We start from the raw sequence: 16,569 nt of genomic DNA on the forward strand, positions 1-16,569 counted from the left end.
AGTCCAATGTGTCAAATCGTTCAAGTGTTTGCTTTTGACAAATCCTTATCATGGTTTCGGAGGGTATTCCGGTTATCTCGTTCATGTTCCGGCCCTGGAAAGACCCTGAAAAGGCCCTGAAAAGAGGACTTATCTCGTATCGTTATTGGAAACAGCATCGTATGTTTTGGGTGGATACAGCGGGTAGTGGGATATCTCCGGTATGGTTTGATGCAGCGATGTCTCATCCTTCGATTCACACTATCTGACGGGTAGATCTAGCGGAATCATCCGAGAAATGCGAGATGTGATGCGATGCAGAGGCGGCTGATATACCGACATACTCGTCGATCCCCTATCAACGACCCACCTTTCTGTGGTAAAAAAAAAAGTATGAATGGAACTGATCCGAGTCGCCAGTTGATTCGAAAATAAGCTCCTGACATATTGCGGAAGAGAAAATGCAGAGCGTTAAGACAATTTTTCATCATATTGAGGTCTGCGCTCATGATGGGCGCATGCACAGGAAAAGAATCCTAATGACAAGATAGAGCAAACAGGTATACTGTATATTAACGGCTCAGACCTTGATGCCTGTAATGAGGAAGAAAAGAATCCTCAGGGGCCCGATATTTGCGGGAAGTGTCATGTTTTGTAATCTTCGAAAAGCCGTTGTGGCTGCTGCCTCTGCACGCCTCCCTTCTCAACAGTCATTATGTGGACTTGGCGCGCTGTTTCTTTCGTCAAAACATTTCTGAATGACATCAAAAGGATTATTCTTCGCCGATAGTCACGATCAATCCCTCTTTTGGGTTCCTGATCGGTTTGAGTGCATGTTGGCAAGAGCGAAACCGGTATCTTACTCGTGTGGCTTTCAATGATACCTGTCACCAACACCAGAAAATTCGGAACGTTCTGTTTGATCGAAAATGGAACTTGATTCGAGACGGAGGCGTATTATGGATATTCTGCATGTCGAATGGTGTGTATCTCCTTTCGAAGTCGTACTGTAGTTGAGCTCCTAGCCATCTGATGTTGTAACAGAGCTCGATTTTCGATTCCGTCGAGGGATTCACTTAGTAGGACGTGGTCCAGTAGCCCGGTTCCTGGAGCTGAGAATCAAGATGAAGAACTCGTGATGGAAACGCTGTGCTCGAAGAAGCGTACACTTATTAGCATAGGCTCATGGTAATGGTAAAGATGTATCTTGGTAGATACGTAATACACTACGAAGAAGGATTTCGATGACATTTTCAACATCTCCGAAGCAAGGTGTGGTTACAATATACAGACAGGGACAAGGTCCTTTTGAACGCTAACAATGCTAAGGACCGTCCATTGGACTTTGGATAGTGGAGTAGGCTGCATGCTTATGGGTTTACTGGATTGAAGGATGGCGCGCACTTTCATCCGGCGGGGCCACCGCATAGAATCTAACCAACAAATTTCCCAGGATATCGGTGGGGTGATGCATTTTAACCTCATTTTAATCACGGGAATTCTTGTTGAGGAGTGTACTTTGAGGCAATCGAACCCTACATCCCCTGCCCTCGAGCAGATCAAAGAGGCAAAGAGGCAATACTGATCAATCCTACTTCATACTGCAGGGAAAATGATGATATCTAAGCATATAGCCGATGCAGAAGAGCATGGAAACCACTACCCGGAATGAAGACCTCATTTCTCATGCGAAGCACACAACATTTCAAAATTCTGAAGAACACCAAGAATATGACCCATCATAATGATAAACAACTTTGGCATACCCCTACATACAAACGCTCATGATATTTGAAGTTTTGCCGCTGATGCCGTTGATCAAAGAAATTAGAGATCCTAGACAATTACCCTCCAGACAAGCTATAGCAAATAGACAAGGAACCGCAACATTAGAACCCAGTACATACAATGAACCCCCAGCAATGCAGTGTTTTGATAGCAAACGAAACGTGCATCTATTCGATGTATCAAAGCAGATCTGCCACCCTTACGATACATAACAAACACTTTGATACTCTGTCCTCCAACAAATTTTCATGGTTAGTATTGGTTGCTCGCGCACATCGGATGAACTTGCATGAACTGTGGGTTTTGACTGTCCATGAAAAGCGGGTCTTGGTCATCGGGAAGCACTCCTTGGCAATCCTCAAATCTGTATAGATCGTATGCAGTATTGTAGTTTTCCTCTTTGATGACGGGGCTGTAAGTTCCGGAGCTCTCTGGGACAGGTGTCAGAGGTAGTCGTCGTGGAGATCTTGGAACAGAAGTCACATCTGAGGTATGGAATTGGCTACCTGGATATCTTGCCGGTTCAGATCTAGAGGGCGTTGAGAGCATTCGTCTTGAACTTGAATCATCTCTGCCTCTTTGACGTTGTAACTTTCCCTTGCCAGCAGAGTGAAAGGAAGGCTTTCTAATCGCATTAAAATTGTGTCGATCTAGATAGTTCTGACTTGGAGTGCTTTCTGCTTTTGCGTATTTCTTGTTGCCTGTCCCCTTGCGATACCGAGTTGTAGACTGAACTCCATCTCTGATTGCGAAATCTTCCAAAACCCACTCAGTGGATTTTTTCGTTTCTTCTCCAGGAATCTTCCGTTCTGTCTTTTTGAATGCCTGTCATTGGAAATATTAGCCCCAGCATCGCTGAGCATACTTGATCATAGAATCTTACAGCGTTCATTGATAGATTGTGACGAATGCTATTCATCCAACCTTTGGTATCCGAGCTCCCTTTAGTAGTGTTTTCTCTGAACCAACGATAGATTTCTTGTAGAACCATGGAGTGGTCTGGTGCACTCATCAATGCTCGATAGATCAATTTTGCATATGGCTGCTCATCTGCGCCATGACCATCAGCGTCGACATCTATTGCAGTAGGTTCGCGCGAGCTGTGTCCATCTTCTTCAGAGCATAAGCTGGAAGGAGATGTAGAATTGATGGCCTTGTGCGTGGTATCCATCATGATGCAATCGTCGGATCTTTCGCCATGGTCAGCCCTCGATGCTACCATAGATCCAAAATTGTCGCGAGTATCAAATGGATATACCGGTAATGTCATGCCCATATTAGCATAAGGTTGTTGCCAGGTAGTTCGAGGAACATTATCGAAAGCTTTCAAAGAATTTTGTTGTTCAAGACCAGGAAGATCAGCTGGACAATCGTAAGAGTAACCACTTTGGTCACCTGCAAAAACAGAATCTAATGGCGCTTGATGGGACCAAGATGTTAAGTTTTGAGAGCCCGGCATTTGCGATGTAGTAAGGTTATAGTCATTATTGGGCATAGGAGATGACGATGAACTAGCCATAAAGTACTGCTCTTGACCTATTCGAGGCAGACCATCAAATGATGGGAATATAGCATCAGCCTGCGAATTTGCTGTTGTTCCAATATTCTCCGAAGCTTGAAAGTCCCAAGGCAAATCGTGGTGTTGAGAATTCTGTTGAAAGTGATCGGAATCCATATTGAGGACCATCTGAAAACAATTCACTCAACCTCGCTGCCTATGATGTGTCTATTGAACGAAGTGCTACCCTTAAGATGGATTGCTCTATTGTAAGACGATAGTGTCTGTCTTCTCGGAGAATTCAAAGAGTTGGGATAGCAAAGGACTTCGGGTGCAGTTATTCAAAAGAGGAAATCTAGAACGTAAGAAGCAGTGGGATCATTGAAAGCTTTGTGACTATGGGCATAGAGTCCTGAAAAGACAAGGTCATAATGCAGGAGAGCGAATGCCAGCACATGGATGCAAGCCTTTGACGTGTGTGCAAACAGGCTCCCCGGACAGCAACATTCCAAAAACAGTGTGAGCTCTACAATGACCTTTTCATAATAGCAATCGCTTGTTGTTCTGCTGTAAATAGGTGGGCTGTAGGTCTGCATATCCAGGTAATACAGGAAGAGAGGAAAACGGGCTGCTGCATAACGCTAAAGATTGTGCCAGGAGAGGCATTGTTTGAATTTAAACCTAGAAGAGTATTCCAATGTTTCACCGTCAGCCTCGAGCGGGCACAATCACAAAGAATTGTCTGGTTCAATTGTTCTTGATTCTTATTCTAGAAGGAACACAGAGATGTTTTTGTTTGAAGTAACTGGACTGTGTGGAAATCAGCCACCCGTAAAACCGTTTCGACTTACTCAACCAGCAATCTTAGCGATACCCACGAACGAAAGCCGAACTGGAGTTTTGTGTCAAGTTTGAAAATGCAGCTACTTTGCATTGAGAAAAAGGTCTAGTTAACCGTTAGATACCATTCCGTCGCTGGTAAAAAATTGTGCCGATAGTTCCAAATTATTACTATTAAAGCTTTTAAGAAAGGTCATCAGATACACAAAGGATGTTAATAATCTCAATTGTATTTCCCGGTCTTAATGCTTCCATGTATAGATAGTTTTGATGATCTCATTTCATTTTCCCGTGTTAACGCTGCTCTCATGCATCGAATCGTTGCCGTCATGTACGTAGTATTATTTTTGACGGAAGTACAAAGTTTCTTTGTGTGATATAACACACGTGGAAGAAATCTGGGGATGTTTATTTGTGAGCTCAATGATTGCCAAAGAAAAATCTCAACCAAATTGATACTTCCCAAACTCTGGTGCCACAATGGAGCAAGCAGGAAACTCGCGAAATCGTGATTACTTTCGGTAGTATATCTAAATGGCAAATTAGCTTTGTTTAAAAAGTGGGAATATTTGGTTTTATTGTGATTGTTACTGACCTTTTTGAATTGAAAGTGTAATTGGAGAATACCCTGATGAATATGTCAGCAAGGAACAAGCTTCAGAAACAGAAGTAAGGTTTGGAGGTTGTCACTGCATGACGGGTAGACAAGATGCAGAACAACAGAACATTACAGCCACACACATACCTTGTCAAAAGTACTGCGAAAGCCACGATCTTTCTTCGCAGAATAATCCCATTCTTTATCGACAATACGGAAGGCAATGTCCTCATAAGGAGGTCCAGCTATGAAGCGAAGTAGACACGTATCTTCCTCTCCAGCAGGCGCAAATGATTCTCCTCTCTTTCGACCATGTTCCCGAATGATTCGAAATGTTGGCGCCTTTGCTTTATCTATGAGATCGGGATAAAATATGTTGAATTTGTAACCCTGAACGACTTTTGGAGGGGGATTGTCATGGTCGTAATGAGTTTGGTTGTATTTGTTCCACTCGTAACCCATTTGAACTCGATTGAAATATCGCGGTTTCCTTGGCCTGTATTTATCTGCCCATTGAGGAGCCGAAGTCGTTGTAAGACTTTCCTCCGCCGTGAAGATTTCCTCATTCTCATTTACCCCTCTTGCCACCTCTCTATCGTACAATGCTTTTGTAGCTTGTGAGAAATCTTCAGTGACTACGGCGGAAAAGCGCTGTGTACCTGGAGGCGCATTGTTGACAGATGTGATGGGTTTACTGATGGAGCCTGGAATACTCTTCTCTGGACCAAGTGGACGTGAAGGCACGTAACCTAGCTTCAAGACTTTGCGGCGCTCGGCCACGATCTTTTTGAGGAAATCAGATTCGTCAATAATCTCGCCAGATTTGTCTTCAGTCCGTAGTTTGAGTAACGGTTCTGGGTCATGCTTCTCTGAGTATGCAAAGTGAGGCTGACGACGAGATGTTTGCGCGGCGATTGAACTTGGTATTTCGGATCCCTCTTCAACCACTAGCGTTGGGCCAGACAATAGTACTCGTAACTTCTTTTGAACACTTTCTGCCTCCTCCTGTTGTTCTCTTCGTAAGGCGTCGAGCCGAGTGTCCAGCACAGATTGGTACACCTTCTTTAGTTTAGCTTTCGCCTTCCAAATCAATAAACTCTTCAAAAGTTGTTCCCAATAATCCGTATCTATTGGTTCGTTCGAACGGAGCTTTGCCCTAATCTGTCCCTCCAGACTTTCCAGCTGCTCATATGTTTTGGGTCCTAGTAGTTTGTCCACATCTGCAGCAACAGAGCTTACGGCTCGTTCATTAGGGCCGACTGGTTTTAATTTCTGACGGCGCTCATGACAGATGATTTGCATCGTCTTCCAATAATCTTGATTCTTTTTGTTCTTCTCCAAAGCAATGTAAGAATTAATGTCGGTCTCCAGGTCTCCTAGTTGCCCATCATCAAGTCCTTCAAACACACCCTCTGGGTCTACAACATCGAGTTGAACCTCTTCTTCATCGGCATCAAGGAGATCTTTATCGGGATCGATCACTCGAAGAATGACCGCCAACCAGTCAATTGGTTTCGCTCTTCCTTCTCGAACTCTGATGTCTGCCTTCTTCTTTGCTTGCTTTAGAACGAACGTATCCTCTTCTGCTAACCATTTTTTTGATTGTTCGTCTTCGAAACTTTGGTTGTTGCGATAAGGCCTAGAATTGGAGTTGCCTGCCGGTCGTTGTGGTTTTGAAACTCGATTGGCATCGTCGCGACGTGGAGAAGTGATATCTCTTTCCCGAGGCGCGCGACCTTCCAACATGGCTCTTCGTCCAGGATCCATGGTTCGTGAGGAAAAGGTAAGATCTGGTTATTTGGGGAGTAGGGAGTTCGTAAGTTATCGAATCAATTTGAAGGGAAAGAGCTCAATTATGCTTGCTGCCTTAGGTTTTCCATTTCAATTCAACAACAAGCTTGGACATAATCATGACAGTGCCACGTGATCAGGGACTCCGTAGGGCTTATCTGTGTGCATTAGCGTCTCTCCGCGTGCTCCACTATCACTATCATTGCCCACCTAATTATCAAACGCTGTCTTTCCTTTCCTTCCTCACCATTCAATCGATTATAGACTGCTGATATATTTTCAAGATATAATCAGGAGGAAAAGCCGCGCTTGTATTGGCAGTCAAACGGGCCCTCATACTCAATATTGATTCACAGAGCTCGAGTCCATCATAGGAATTGATGGAAGATTACTCGATTCTTGCGTAGTTTCAGTTCGTTCGGAGCAGTGACGTACATTTACATCCATTGTAAATCTTCTAGTGAAGCCAAAAAAGTCTATCAAAGGAGCTTCAGAAACGTCATCTGCTAACGGGCAACTTTCATTATTAATCACTAAGAGCTAATCGATAACACTGAAGTTGATGACATCCAAGACATGAGGATCAGGGATAGTGACACGGAAGACAAGTCTTCATGACAAGATGCGTGGGAGGAATTGCCGTAGTACTTCACGGCACCAAAGAGGGCGGGACGTCCAAGTCTTATGAATCAAGAAGCTACAAATTAGAAGAGCATCCTGATACAGACAAAAAGCATCCCAAATCCCTTGAACAGGAAATCCACATTATCATGTCACGAGGCAAGTTCAAGATATATAATTCCAAACCAAACACCATTCAATCCAACAGATTACATTAATGTCTCAGCCTAAAACAACATCACCGTTATACAAATACAAATTCCCCAGCAAAACCCAGAACATAATCAGGATATCAGAGTGCAAGTCTCGCTCTGTAGAGATACAATTTACAAATCACCTACCACGACTTACGATCAACCAACGTGCTAAAGATCCTATCTCACTCTCCCTCTCCCTCTCCCTCCACCCCCGAAAATCAAGCGGAGAAGCAATCAAGCGAGAAAACCCCCGCCAAAGCGAAAGCAACTAATAAGATTCCTCTCTAACCATAACCACAACCATACCTAGGTATTTCTACGAGTAACATACCAAGATGTCTGAACATATCAGAAATTTCATCTATCTAATTATCTAAATCCAGATATCACAAATCGCAAGAGTAAGAGAGATACTTTAGGCCAAGGAATATTCCCATCCTATCTCATCACAGCCCATCACATTCTATATATTCATATCATATCATATCATATCATAGAACAAACAAACAAACAAACCAACCAAAAATAGGAAATCAATGACTAAAATCCCAAAGTGATACATATATCTTCTTGTGCGAATTATCAAATACCTACCTAGTAGGTATCATTTCGATATCTGAGTTCGAGCACTTTACACTTCGCATCTTGCACCTCAAACTTATTCGATAAGATGATTAAGTATTGAATGCAGGAGACGAACCGAGAAGGATGCATTCTACTCGCTCGTGCTCCTTGATTTACGCGAGTTGCGGTTTCTTTTATTTTGTTTCAAGTATCCCGAAATCTGCTTTATTGAAATAAATCCTGTGCCCACGATACCGTGGTTTCCATACATGATACCTTGTTCAAAACAAGATTTCCAAATATTTCAAAAAAGTAGTCATTCTGCGATGACGAAGTAGTATGTATGTGTTGCAAAATTAAAATCTTTCAGTATAATACACTCAATTCGCATTCCTCTCGCAAACAATCAATCTTTCCACCATCTATCATGTTGAATCCCCTCCGCTTCCCTCCATCACAAACTAGTCCTCCAACGGCGGGAACTTCCTCGCAAAATGACTTGGACATTCATAGCCACCTGGATTATTATCCAGATACTTCTGATGATACGCCTCCGCATCCCACCACTCTCCCGCCTTCAGAATTTCTGTGACCACACCTCCCTTCCACCATTTCTCATTAACTTGCTTAGTAATTTCCCGCGCTTCTTTCTCTTGTTCTTCATTGTGGTAGAAGATTCCAGATCGATATTGAGAGCCCCTGTCTGGACCTTGTTGATTTGAAGTTGTGGGATCGTGCATGCGGTAGAAATAGGTTATTAACTGGCGGTAAGTGATTTGTGCAGGATCGTAGTGGATTTGAAGGGCTTCTGCGTCTAAATTGGGTATTAGTATAAATTACTATGAGAGAAAACAAAGATGAGAGAAAGAGAACATACGTCCAGTAGAACCGGAACACACGGCTCTGTAACTAGGATTCTCGGTATCGCCTCCGATATATCCAACGCGCGCGTCGTACAAGCCTTTTCCGCTAAATTCTTTGCGATACATGTGTTCGACGCCCCAGAAACAACCTGCGGCAATGGTACATTTTTGCGCGGTTTCAGGAACGGATACTTGTGATGCGGCGGGGGTGACAGAGAGCGAGGAGGAGGATGTGAAGGGCCGGATGAGACGGTTGAGGAAATTGGGCATGGCTGCCATTATTGTGAGGAAAATGAGGAGGAGGAAAAGTTTGAAAGAGATAGGTTGGGAAGGCAGATTGTAGGATTTGAGATTATTGAAGATCTCTAATATGGGTGCTGAGGAGTTTATTCGGATTCAGTGGTATGATTGTTGTATAAAGATTCGTACTGTAGGTATGCGCAAAGATAATTGAGGATATACGTATCAATATAAGCAAATCTGAAGTGGCAATTGTATCAAGTCGTCATGGTCAATGGAGGGGTTGAACAATAAGAAAAAGCTGGCCCAAGCTTCAACGAATCTGACAAATCACGACTTTGTCCAATAGGAAAGCTTGGAAAGTTTAATTGATTCCACATGCTGATAGCTGTGCAAGCACGCAATTATTCCAAATCTTGTGGCAACCTTCCTGTTATGGTTGACCGCCATGGGATTCTGATTTCAAAGAGACTGTAAGTAAATATCTGTGAGATCTGACTGAACATGACAACTGCGGTCACGATAACCTCAAATGAGGAATTAAAAATACCTGGAAGAGCACAAGCTCGACAATCTCTAACAGACTAGAACTGCTAGGTAAGGATGAAAGCTCAAAGGAGCTCAAAAGAGCTCTTTGCATCTCTAGCCACATACGTCAAGATATTGTACCACCAAAATAGAGGTGATGGATGCGCACTTTAAGGTGTGAACACCACGTTTCGCTCTCGGAAATCTACACTTCGCTTCGAAGAAGGAGAAGAAGAAGAAGAAGACTTCATGCCTCAAGTCTCACAGATGCGCCACAAAGCCGAATTCCAAATGCCAAATGCCTCACTCCGATCTCGCTATGACGGTTGCAACTCTCTTGACTCCACTCAAGCAGTAGCTTTCCGCTTGGTCCTTTTTGTTCATGCCGTGAAACAATACTACTGTAGTATGAATGAAAATTGGAGTTCATGGAAGAGATATCGAAGTATATGAAACGAAGCGATAGATTGGAGTCCCGCACGCAGGTTCGCGGAAACGGATGTTAATGTGAATGAGACGATAATCTCCATTATATCAGGGACGGTCCGAATCGAACTTCCCTTATGAGTTCCTGCAGATCTCCTTTAATATCTTTTGATTTTTGACAAGGTGTAGTAGACCAATTGGGATATAGGCTGTTCGCTTGACAAGAGTGCTTGAAACATTTCTCTTCGCGTGGAAGAGATCTTTACCTACGTACGTGCCAGGCTTCTTGAGACATGATAGACGGGGATTTTCTGTAGATAACGTTGATTGCAAAAGGAAAAAAGATCGATTTACACAACTAAAGTTCCCCTTTTCCGAAAATCGGGAAACTGCTGAATGGGGGCGAAATGAATGAGGGATGAAAGTTACATGTCGCGTCGCATGCGAACATGATCTTAAAGTAGTATCACATCAAAACGGTTCTTATGGTTGACATCTGATGATACAAGGAGATGATGAAGGAAAAAGTCTATTTCTGATGTTGCACCCATCAAGCACCTTTTCGGTTGGAGATACATCCGTAATAAAAATAGGTGAATTGATGCAGCATGGATTATTTAAAGGTCGTCGTCGTCTCTTCCGAAGCACCTATTAGCGATTATATGTATCATGTAATCTTACCTAACTGGTATCAGACATATGCAAGTGAGAGAAATAAAAAAAAGATATCATATCATATCATATTATATCATTTGATTTCATCTCTGATCTATTTTGCCTGATATACGCATGAAAAGTTCCTTGGAAATATGAATGTATTTGGTATCATCTGGTGGGATTCTATGGATTCATTCCCGGTAGCATGCCTCGGCAGGAGTAATGATACATATGTAAGGCTGAAGAACCACTGACTTTAAGCTTCTAGAAGATGAGATGGAAGAAGTCAATCTGCTTTTGTTAGAGGAATGCATGGTAAGCGATTTAGGCTTACAAGTCTTACAAGCCATGGATACCTGGGTTGGCTTACGAAGAGACCCCTGAATGCATTTCTTGGATATTCTCACCGCGAGATGGATTTGAAACCTATGGGGCGACGAGATGATGGGATTGTGGATGATGACAAAACGACAGAGCTGAAGATTGACTGGCGGATAGTGAGAAGAATAGCTAGGTATGTCTGAGTGGGCAAATGATCCATGAAGGAAGAGTTTTTATACGAAGAGGCGAAGAGGCGAAGAGGCGAAGATTGTATGTACGACCTACTCCCTTGGAAGGTACTAACCTCATAACTACTGAGTACTAGGTATCTAGCAAGTAGACTGGTTACAATAGGAGAATGCAAATACATAGTATCTAGGTCCTAGGTAGGTAGAATGGACACTTTGATATTGCCATTTCAACATTCTGATTTCCCCTTGATTCTATAAAGATAGATACAGATACCTACCTATCTATCTACTATCTATCTACCACCTATCTACTACCTATCTACTACCCATCTACCTACCCAGGTAAACACTAGGTTCAATTAAGATTAGAAAATTCTCCGAACAGAAAATATGTTCATCTTGATCTCTTTGCAGGGAATCCGTTGCTTCTTGTCTACCTAGTACGATATATGATACATCGACATCGTAGCAAAGGAATCTTTTACCACTCTACGATGGACGATGGACGATGGACAATGTAATCATTCTCTCTCTACCCAAGTCCCTAGTAAACCCCCCGGAAAGGCCTAATAAAAGTGGTTGGAGAGAGAGAGAAAAAGAAGCGAATTGAAATCGTCATAGCGCGTAGCAGCCCACCAAAAGGCAAAAGAGAGCAATCAAGTAAAAAAACTACCAGTATCATTATTCATTCTCATTCACTCCAACCACACACTTATACATACATACATCAATACACCCACTATTGTAATCCCTTCTCACTGATCAAGAGTCTTTCGCGAGAAAAGGGGGACAGAAAAAAGAAGAGACCGTCCCAAATCCCCAACCTAGAATTCCTCCAGTCGAATCGAATTCTCCCCTCAATCATTGGTGATTAAGGGTCTTTGAGTGCTAGGAGCCAAACCAAATACATGCTCCATTTCCATTTTAGAGCTCGTCGATCATAGAGCGCTCCGTGCATTATACTTTCGTTCAAAGTCCTATTGATCTTGTCTTTCCTTCACCGTGATTGTAGATGGTTTCTATTTCTTACCTCATGTTCTACTCTCTCATCTTGTTCGTGCGTTGTCAGCTTCATTGAAGAAAGATTCTTAGAAAGGTAACTTTTCTTACCCCTCCAGTTATATGATCCTAGGAAAGCAATAGTAAGCCATCTATTCTAACATCGTGTGCCGTCCGCCCGCCCAGCTTTTTGGATATCTTTCATATAGGTATCCAATGCCGTTAACGATGTATATAATAGCTGACCAAATACATCACAGACTTGTCCGACGATACTTCTACGCGTTATATTATCTGCAGACAAAGAAATTTTCAATCTGAATTAAATCTCTTGTACATATCGCAATTCCTCCACGAGAACATTTACATCCTGAACTGCAATCCACGAATTCCCCAACCCTCTTCGAGTGTGGTATTCGAAACCAGTGAATCTGCGAATTGCAAAACGACAATCGCTCCAAGTAATCAATCATCCCCGATTTTGATATTGCCCACTTTGGCAAACCTACATGCAGGACGGCCACTAGGCCGCAAGGTACCCACATGAGCTTCTGCGAGATCGTAGCTTGCTAAATACACACACAACATCATGAGTAGGAGTCGACGGGGTGCTGGCTCCTTCAGGGCCCATGGCGCAGCTATTCCAGACTCGTTATCCTTGATCCGATCATTCAACATCGAAACCAATCCCGCTCGACCTGTACGACCCTCTCCCCTCACAGCTTCGACAATTCCAGATATGCCACTCGACCTTGTTGATCGCATACGCTCCTTCCCTCTTTTTGTTTCAGCTCCCGATTCCTTTCTTGCAGCTATTGGAAAACATCTTCGTCCTCAGGTTCATTCGCCTCACGATCATGTTTTGACTGAAGGAGATGATGCAAAGGCCATGTACTGGTTAGTACGTGGGGCTGTGGCGGTCACATCTCGAGATGGAGAAGCTACATACGCAGAATTAAAGCCTGGTGCTTTCTTTGGCGAGATTGGAATATTAATGGATGTGCCCCGGACTGCTACAATTATAGCAAGAACGAAGTGCTTGTTGGTGGTTTTGAAGAAGGAAGATTTGAGAGCTGAGCTTCCAAACTTTCCAGAAATGGAACAAGCGATCATGGAAGAGGCACAGGAACGATTGACGATTTTGAATAAGAAAAGAAGGGAAGGCGGGTTTGGCCCAAAACTTGTCTCCACTGAGCTTGTTTCTAGAGGTGGCAAGATCGCACGAGAAGCTGCACCAGGGGAAGTTTCTACTGGTGAAGTAGGGGTCATTGAGAAAGGAGTGGTCATCAACAAGAAGAAGCGAAAATCCCCAAGTCCAGGCATAATTGAGGATCCTTCGGCTGGTAGTGCGCTGGGCAGTGGATTAGTCAATGTCAGGAAAACACTCAAGGAATTGCCTTTATTCTCAACTTTGCCGCCAGAAATACTTCACTTTCTTGGGTTGAGCGCCACGCCGAAGGCATACCCACCGTTCACGGATATCATTGTACAAGGTTCAAATGGCAATGAAATTTACTTTATTGTTAGAGGTGAGGCGGAAGTTATTCATGAAAGTTCCAATGGACACGCTGGACTATCGCCTCAAGGCACAAATGGATCATACATTAGACCAAGACTGAAAGCCGGACAATACTTTGGAGAGGTTGTCAGTTTGTCTTTAGCTCCCCGGAGAACAGCCACTGTACGATCAATCACTTCTGTGGAATGTTTGATGATCGGTGGAGAAGTTCTTGAAGAGTTGTGGAGAAGATGTTCGCCAGATATACGGAAACAAGTAGAGCTGACAGCGAAAACTCGAATTGGAAAACCCGAAGACGAAGATATCATAATGAGTGATGCCGAATCTCCAACTATCAATGATTTAACCATCAATAACAGTCGACCTAAACATCAAAGAAGGAAAACATTGCCACAAGTTACATTTACCCCTTCTAAACCTGCAAGTCCTCATAAACCTATTCGTGTTGAGGATAGTGGGGTGATGGAACCTATAGACCCAGATCCATTCCTCAGTGTAGATATGGACAATATGAGGGCGAGATCCCGAAGAGGTTCGTGGGCACCGCCTGCTCCTGAGACGCCACCACCAGATGATAGATCTTCTGGCCCAAGAACCAGATCTAGATCTCAAACACCCACACCTGCAAAATTATCACATGCAATCACCCCCCCAGAATCAGCTTTTCGGCCAAAAAGACCTAAGATTTTCGAGCGGCGTCCAAGTCAATTTAGTCAGGGAATACTACCGGATGCAATTTTGATCCACATTTTCTCATATTTAGACATCTATCATTTGATGAGATTACGCCTCGTATCTCTCCATTGGTCAACTCTCCTAAGTACCTCACCAAACGTTTGTCAAAATCTTGATCTATCACTCTATAACCGCAAAATGACCAACAAAGCACTGATCGAATGCATCTGTCCATTTGTTGGCCGTCGTGCCCGTAGCATCAACATCAGCAACTGTTTCCATATAACTGATGAAGGATTTGCTGCAATTTACTCCCAATGTGGCCCCAATATTCAAATCTGGAAAATGAAGTCAGCCTGGGACGTAACTGCCAACGCCGTCTTGGAAATGGCCAACAGCGCTAAAGAGCTCGAAGAAATAGACCTTTCTAATTGCCGCAAAGTATCCGATAATCTCCTGGCCCGTATCGTTGGCTGGGTTGTAACCGAGCCCATTGCCCCTCAAGCCTCTCTTCGTCAAAAAGCTGCAACTTTCGTCCCACCGGTTGGGACTGTAGTCGGATGCCCAAAGCTCAAACGTCTTACTTTATCATATTGTAAACATGTCACTGATCGATCGATGGCGCATCTGGCTGTTCATGCACACCAGAGGCTACAGAGTATTGATCTGACGAGATGTACAACGATTACAGATAGTGGATTTCAACATTGGAGCATTTATAAATTTGCAAAGTTGGAAAAGTTAATTTTGGCGGATTGTACTTATTTGACGGATAATGCTATTGTTTATTTGACGAACGCGGCGAAGGGGTTAAAGGAACTAGATTTGGTATTTTGAGCTTTCGCGACCCCCTAAAATGTTTTCACTAATAGTCATATCTAGTCATTCTGTTGCGCCCTCTCGGACACCGCAACCGAAGTTCTAAGTCTTGGTTGCCCCCAACTCCAATCCCTCAAACTCTCATTTTGCGGCTCGGCAGTCTCAGATTCATCGCTTCGATCTATCGGTCTCCATCTTCTCGAACTCAAAGAACTTTCTGTAAGAGGGTGTGTGAGAGTTACGGGGGTAGGGGTGGAAGCTGTAGTAGAAGGTTGTAGTAAGTTAGAAATCTTTGACGTAAGTCAGTGTAAGAATTTGAAGGGGTGGCTGGATGCAGGAGGAATCGAAAAATGGAAGTCGAGATGGAGTCAGAGTGGGAGGAGGGAGACTGTAGGGAGGAGAGGTTTGAGGGGGGCAGTGATGCCTAGAAATTTAAGTGTACGGAAGGGAAGGGGAGATTTGGTCTTTTGGGTTGAGAAGAGGAGTGGACCGGACGTTGGCTTACGATGATGGATCTTGACGAGAAAGGGTTTAACAGAACATGGAGAAAAGGAAACAGTGGGATTTTTCATCGATGTCGATTTTTATATGCATACTCTCGAGAATATGACATATTTGCATGCATGGACGGAGTTTTTATTCAGTTTATCCACATGAATCGCTTGTTAGGACCAATCCAGAGGTCATTTTTTGGTCGAAACGAACGCGCTCTTTTTGTTGTTTTGACGGTGGTGGTGTATGTATGTTGGTTTGTTGGTTTGTTCGCATATTTGTATGTATGTATGTATCGATGAATGAACGGATTGGCGCGGTTTTTAGATTTTTTTATCATTACTTTTTTGTGTTTTGTGTTTCTTGTATGTATGGATGGGTGTATGGATGTATGTATAACGTTGCGGAAACGGAAACGGAAATGGAAATCGTAGGTTGTGGAAATAGGAGTTGGATGGTAGGGGAAAGAAGGGTTGGCATGGGATGGATGGCATAGGATGAGAAGGGTTGAGTTGAGAAGTGCGAAGAGGGGGAGAGAGGAAAGGGGTCTATACTTGATATTATCGGGTCTACATCTGATGTCATATGATCGGATCTGGTCTTGTTCTATAGGACAAAACGAAATGATACATGATTTGAGATGAAAATAGATGAGAGAGGTGAAATGATATGAGGTGAAATGAGATGATAAGATGTCATGATATGATATGATAGAAGCGCACAAGGAGGTGAATAGAGATGAATAGATGCGAGCATACCCAGGCATGTATAGAATTTCCTCATCTACATCTATCTACCTAGGTGCATATCTACTATTGCATTGTTCATTAGGTAGGTATGCATGATACATGACTAGCTGGCTGGGGACGGAGTTATTTTGGAATTTTGCGGTGGCTTTGGGATTTTTGTGGATGGGCTGGATGTGATTTGTGTGATGAATCGTGATTGGTTTATGGTACTAGA

The 16,569-nt window shown here is 43.2% G+C and overlaps 4 protein-coding genes across 4 annotated transcripts; 1 reads left to right on the forward strand and 3 right to left on the reverse strand.

Moving 5' to 3' along the window:
• Positions 1-2,019: 2,019 nt before the first annotated feature.
• Bfra_012244 (putative forkhead domain-containing protein) lies at positions 2,020-3,454 on the reverse strand (the record flags this gene model as incomplete). The annotated part of the gene is made up of 2 exons (XM_037342562.1): positions 2,020-2,592; positions 2,651-3,454. The coding sequence occupies 2 exons, from the start codon at positions 3,452-3,454 to the stop codon at positions 2,020-2,022; spliced, it is 1,377 nt and encodes a 458-aa protein (XP_037187546.1).
• A 1,163-nt stretch (positions 3,455-4,617) lies between these two features.
• Positions 4,618-6,470, reverse strand: Bfra_012245 (putative cactin protein; the record flags this gene model as incomplete). The annotated part of the gene is made up of 3 exons (XM_037342563.1): positions 4,618-4,635; positions 4,701-4,733; positions 4,851-6,470. The coding sequence occupies 3 exons, from the start codon at positions 6,468-6,470 to the stop codon at positions 4,618-4,620; spliced, it is 1,671 nt and encodes a 556-aa protein (XP_037187547.1).
• Positions 6,471-8,197: 1,727 nt separating this feature from the next.
• On the reverse strand, positions 8,198-9,085 carry Bfra_012246 (putative peptide methionine sulfoxide reductase protein). The gene is made up of 2 exons (XM_037342564.1): positions 8,754-9,085; positions 8,198-8,690 (listed from the first exon to the last, which is right to left on the reverse strand). The coding sequence occupies exons 1-2, from the start codon at positions 9,016-9,018 to the stop codon at positions 8,338-8,340; spliced, it is 618 nt and encodes a 205-aa protein (XP_037187548.1). The 5' UTR covers positions 9,019-9,085; the 3' UTR covers positions 8,198-8,337.
• Positions 9,086-12,690: 3,605 nt separating this feature from the next.
• Positions 12,691-15,624, forward strand: Bfra_012247 (putative cyclic nucleotide-binding domain-containing protein; the record flags this gene model as incomplete). Its single annotated transcript, XM_037342565.1, has 2 exons — positions 12,691-15,123; positions 15,178-15,624. 2 exons carry the CDS (start codon positions 12,691-12,693, stop codon positions 15,622-15,624), a joined length of 2,880 nt encoding a protein of 959 aa, XP_037187549.1.
• Between the last annotated feature and the right edge of the window lie 945 nt (positions 15,625-16,569).

This window comes from Botrytis fragariae, assembly GCF_013461495.1.
Source record: "Botrytis fragariae strain BVB16 chromosome Unknown tig00000270, whole genome shotgun sequence".
Taxonomy (NCBI): Eukaryota; Fungi; Ascomycota; class Leotiomycetes; order Helotiales; family Sclerotiniaceae; genus Botrytis; species Botrytis fragariae.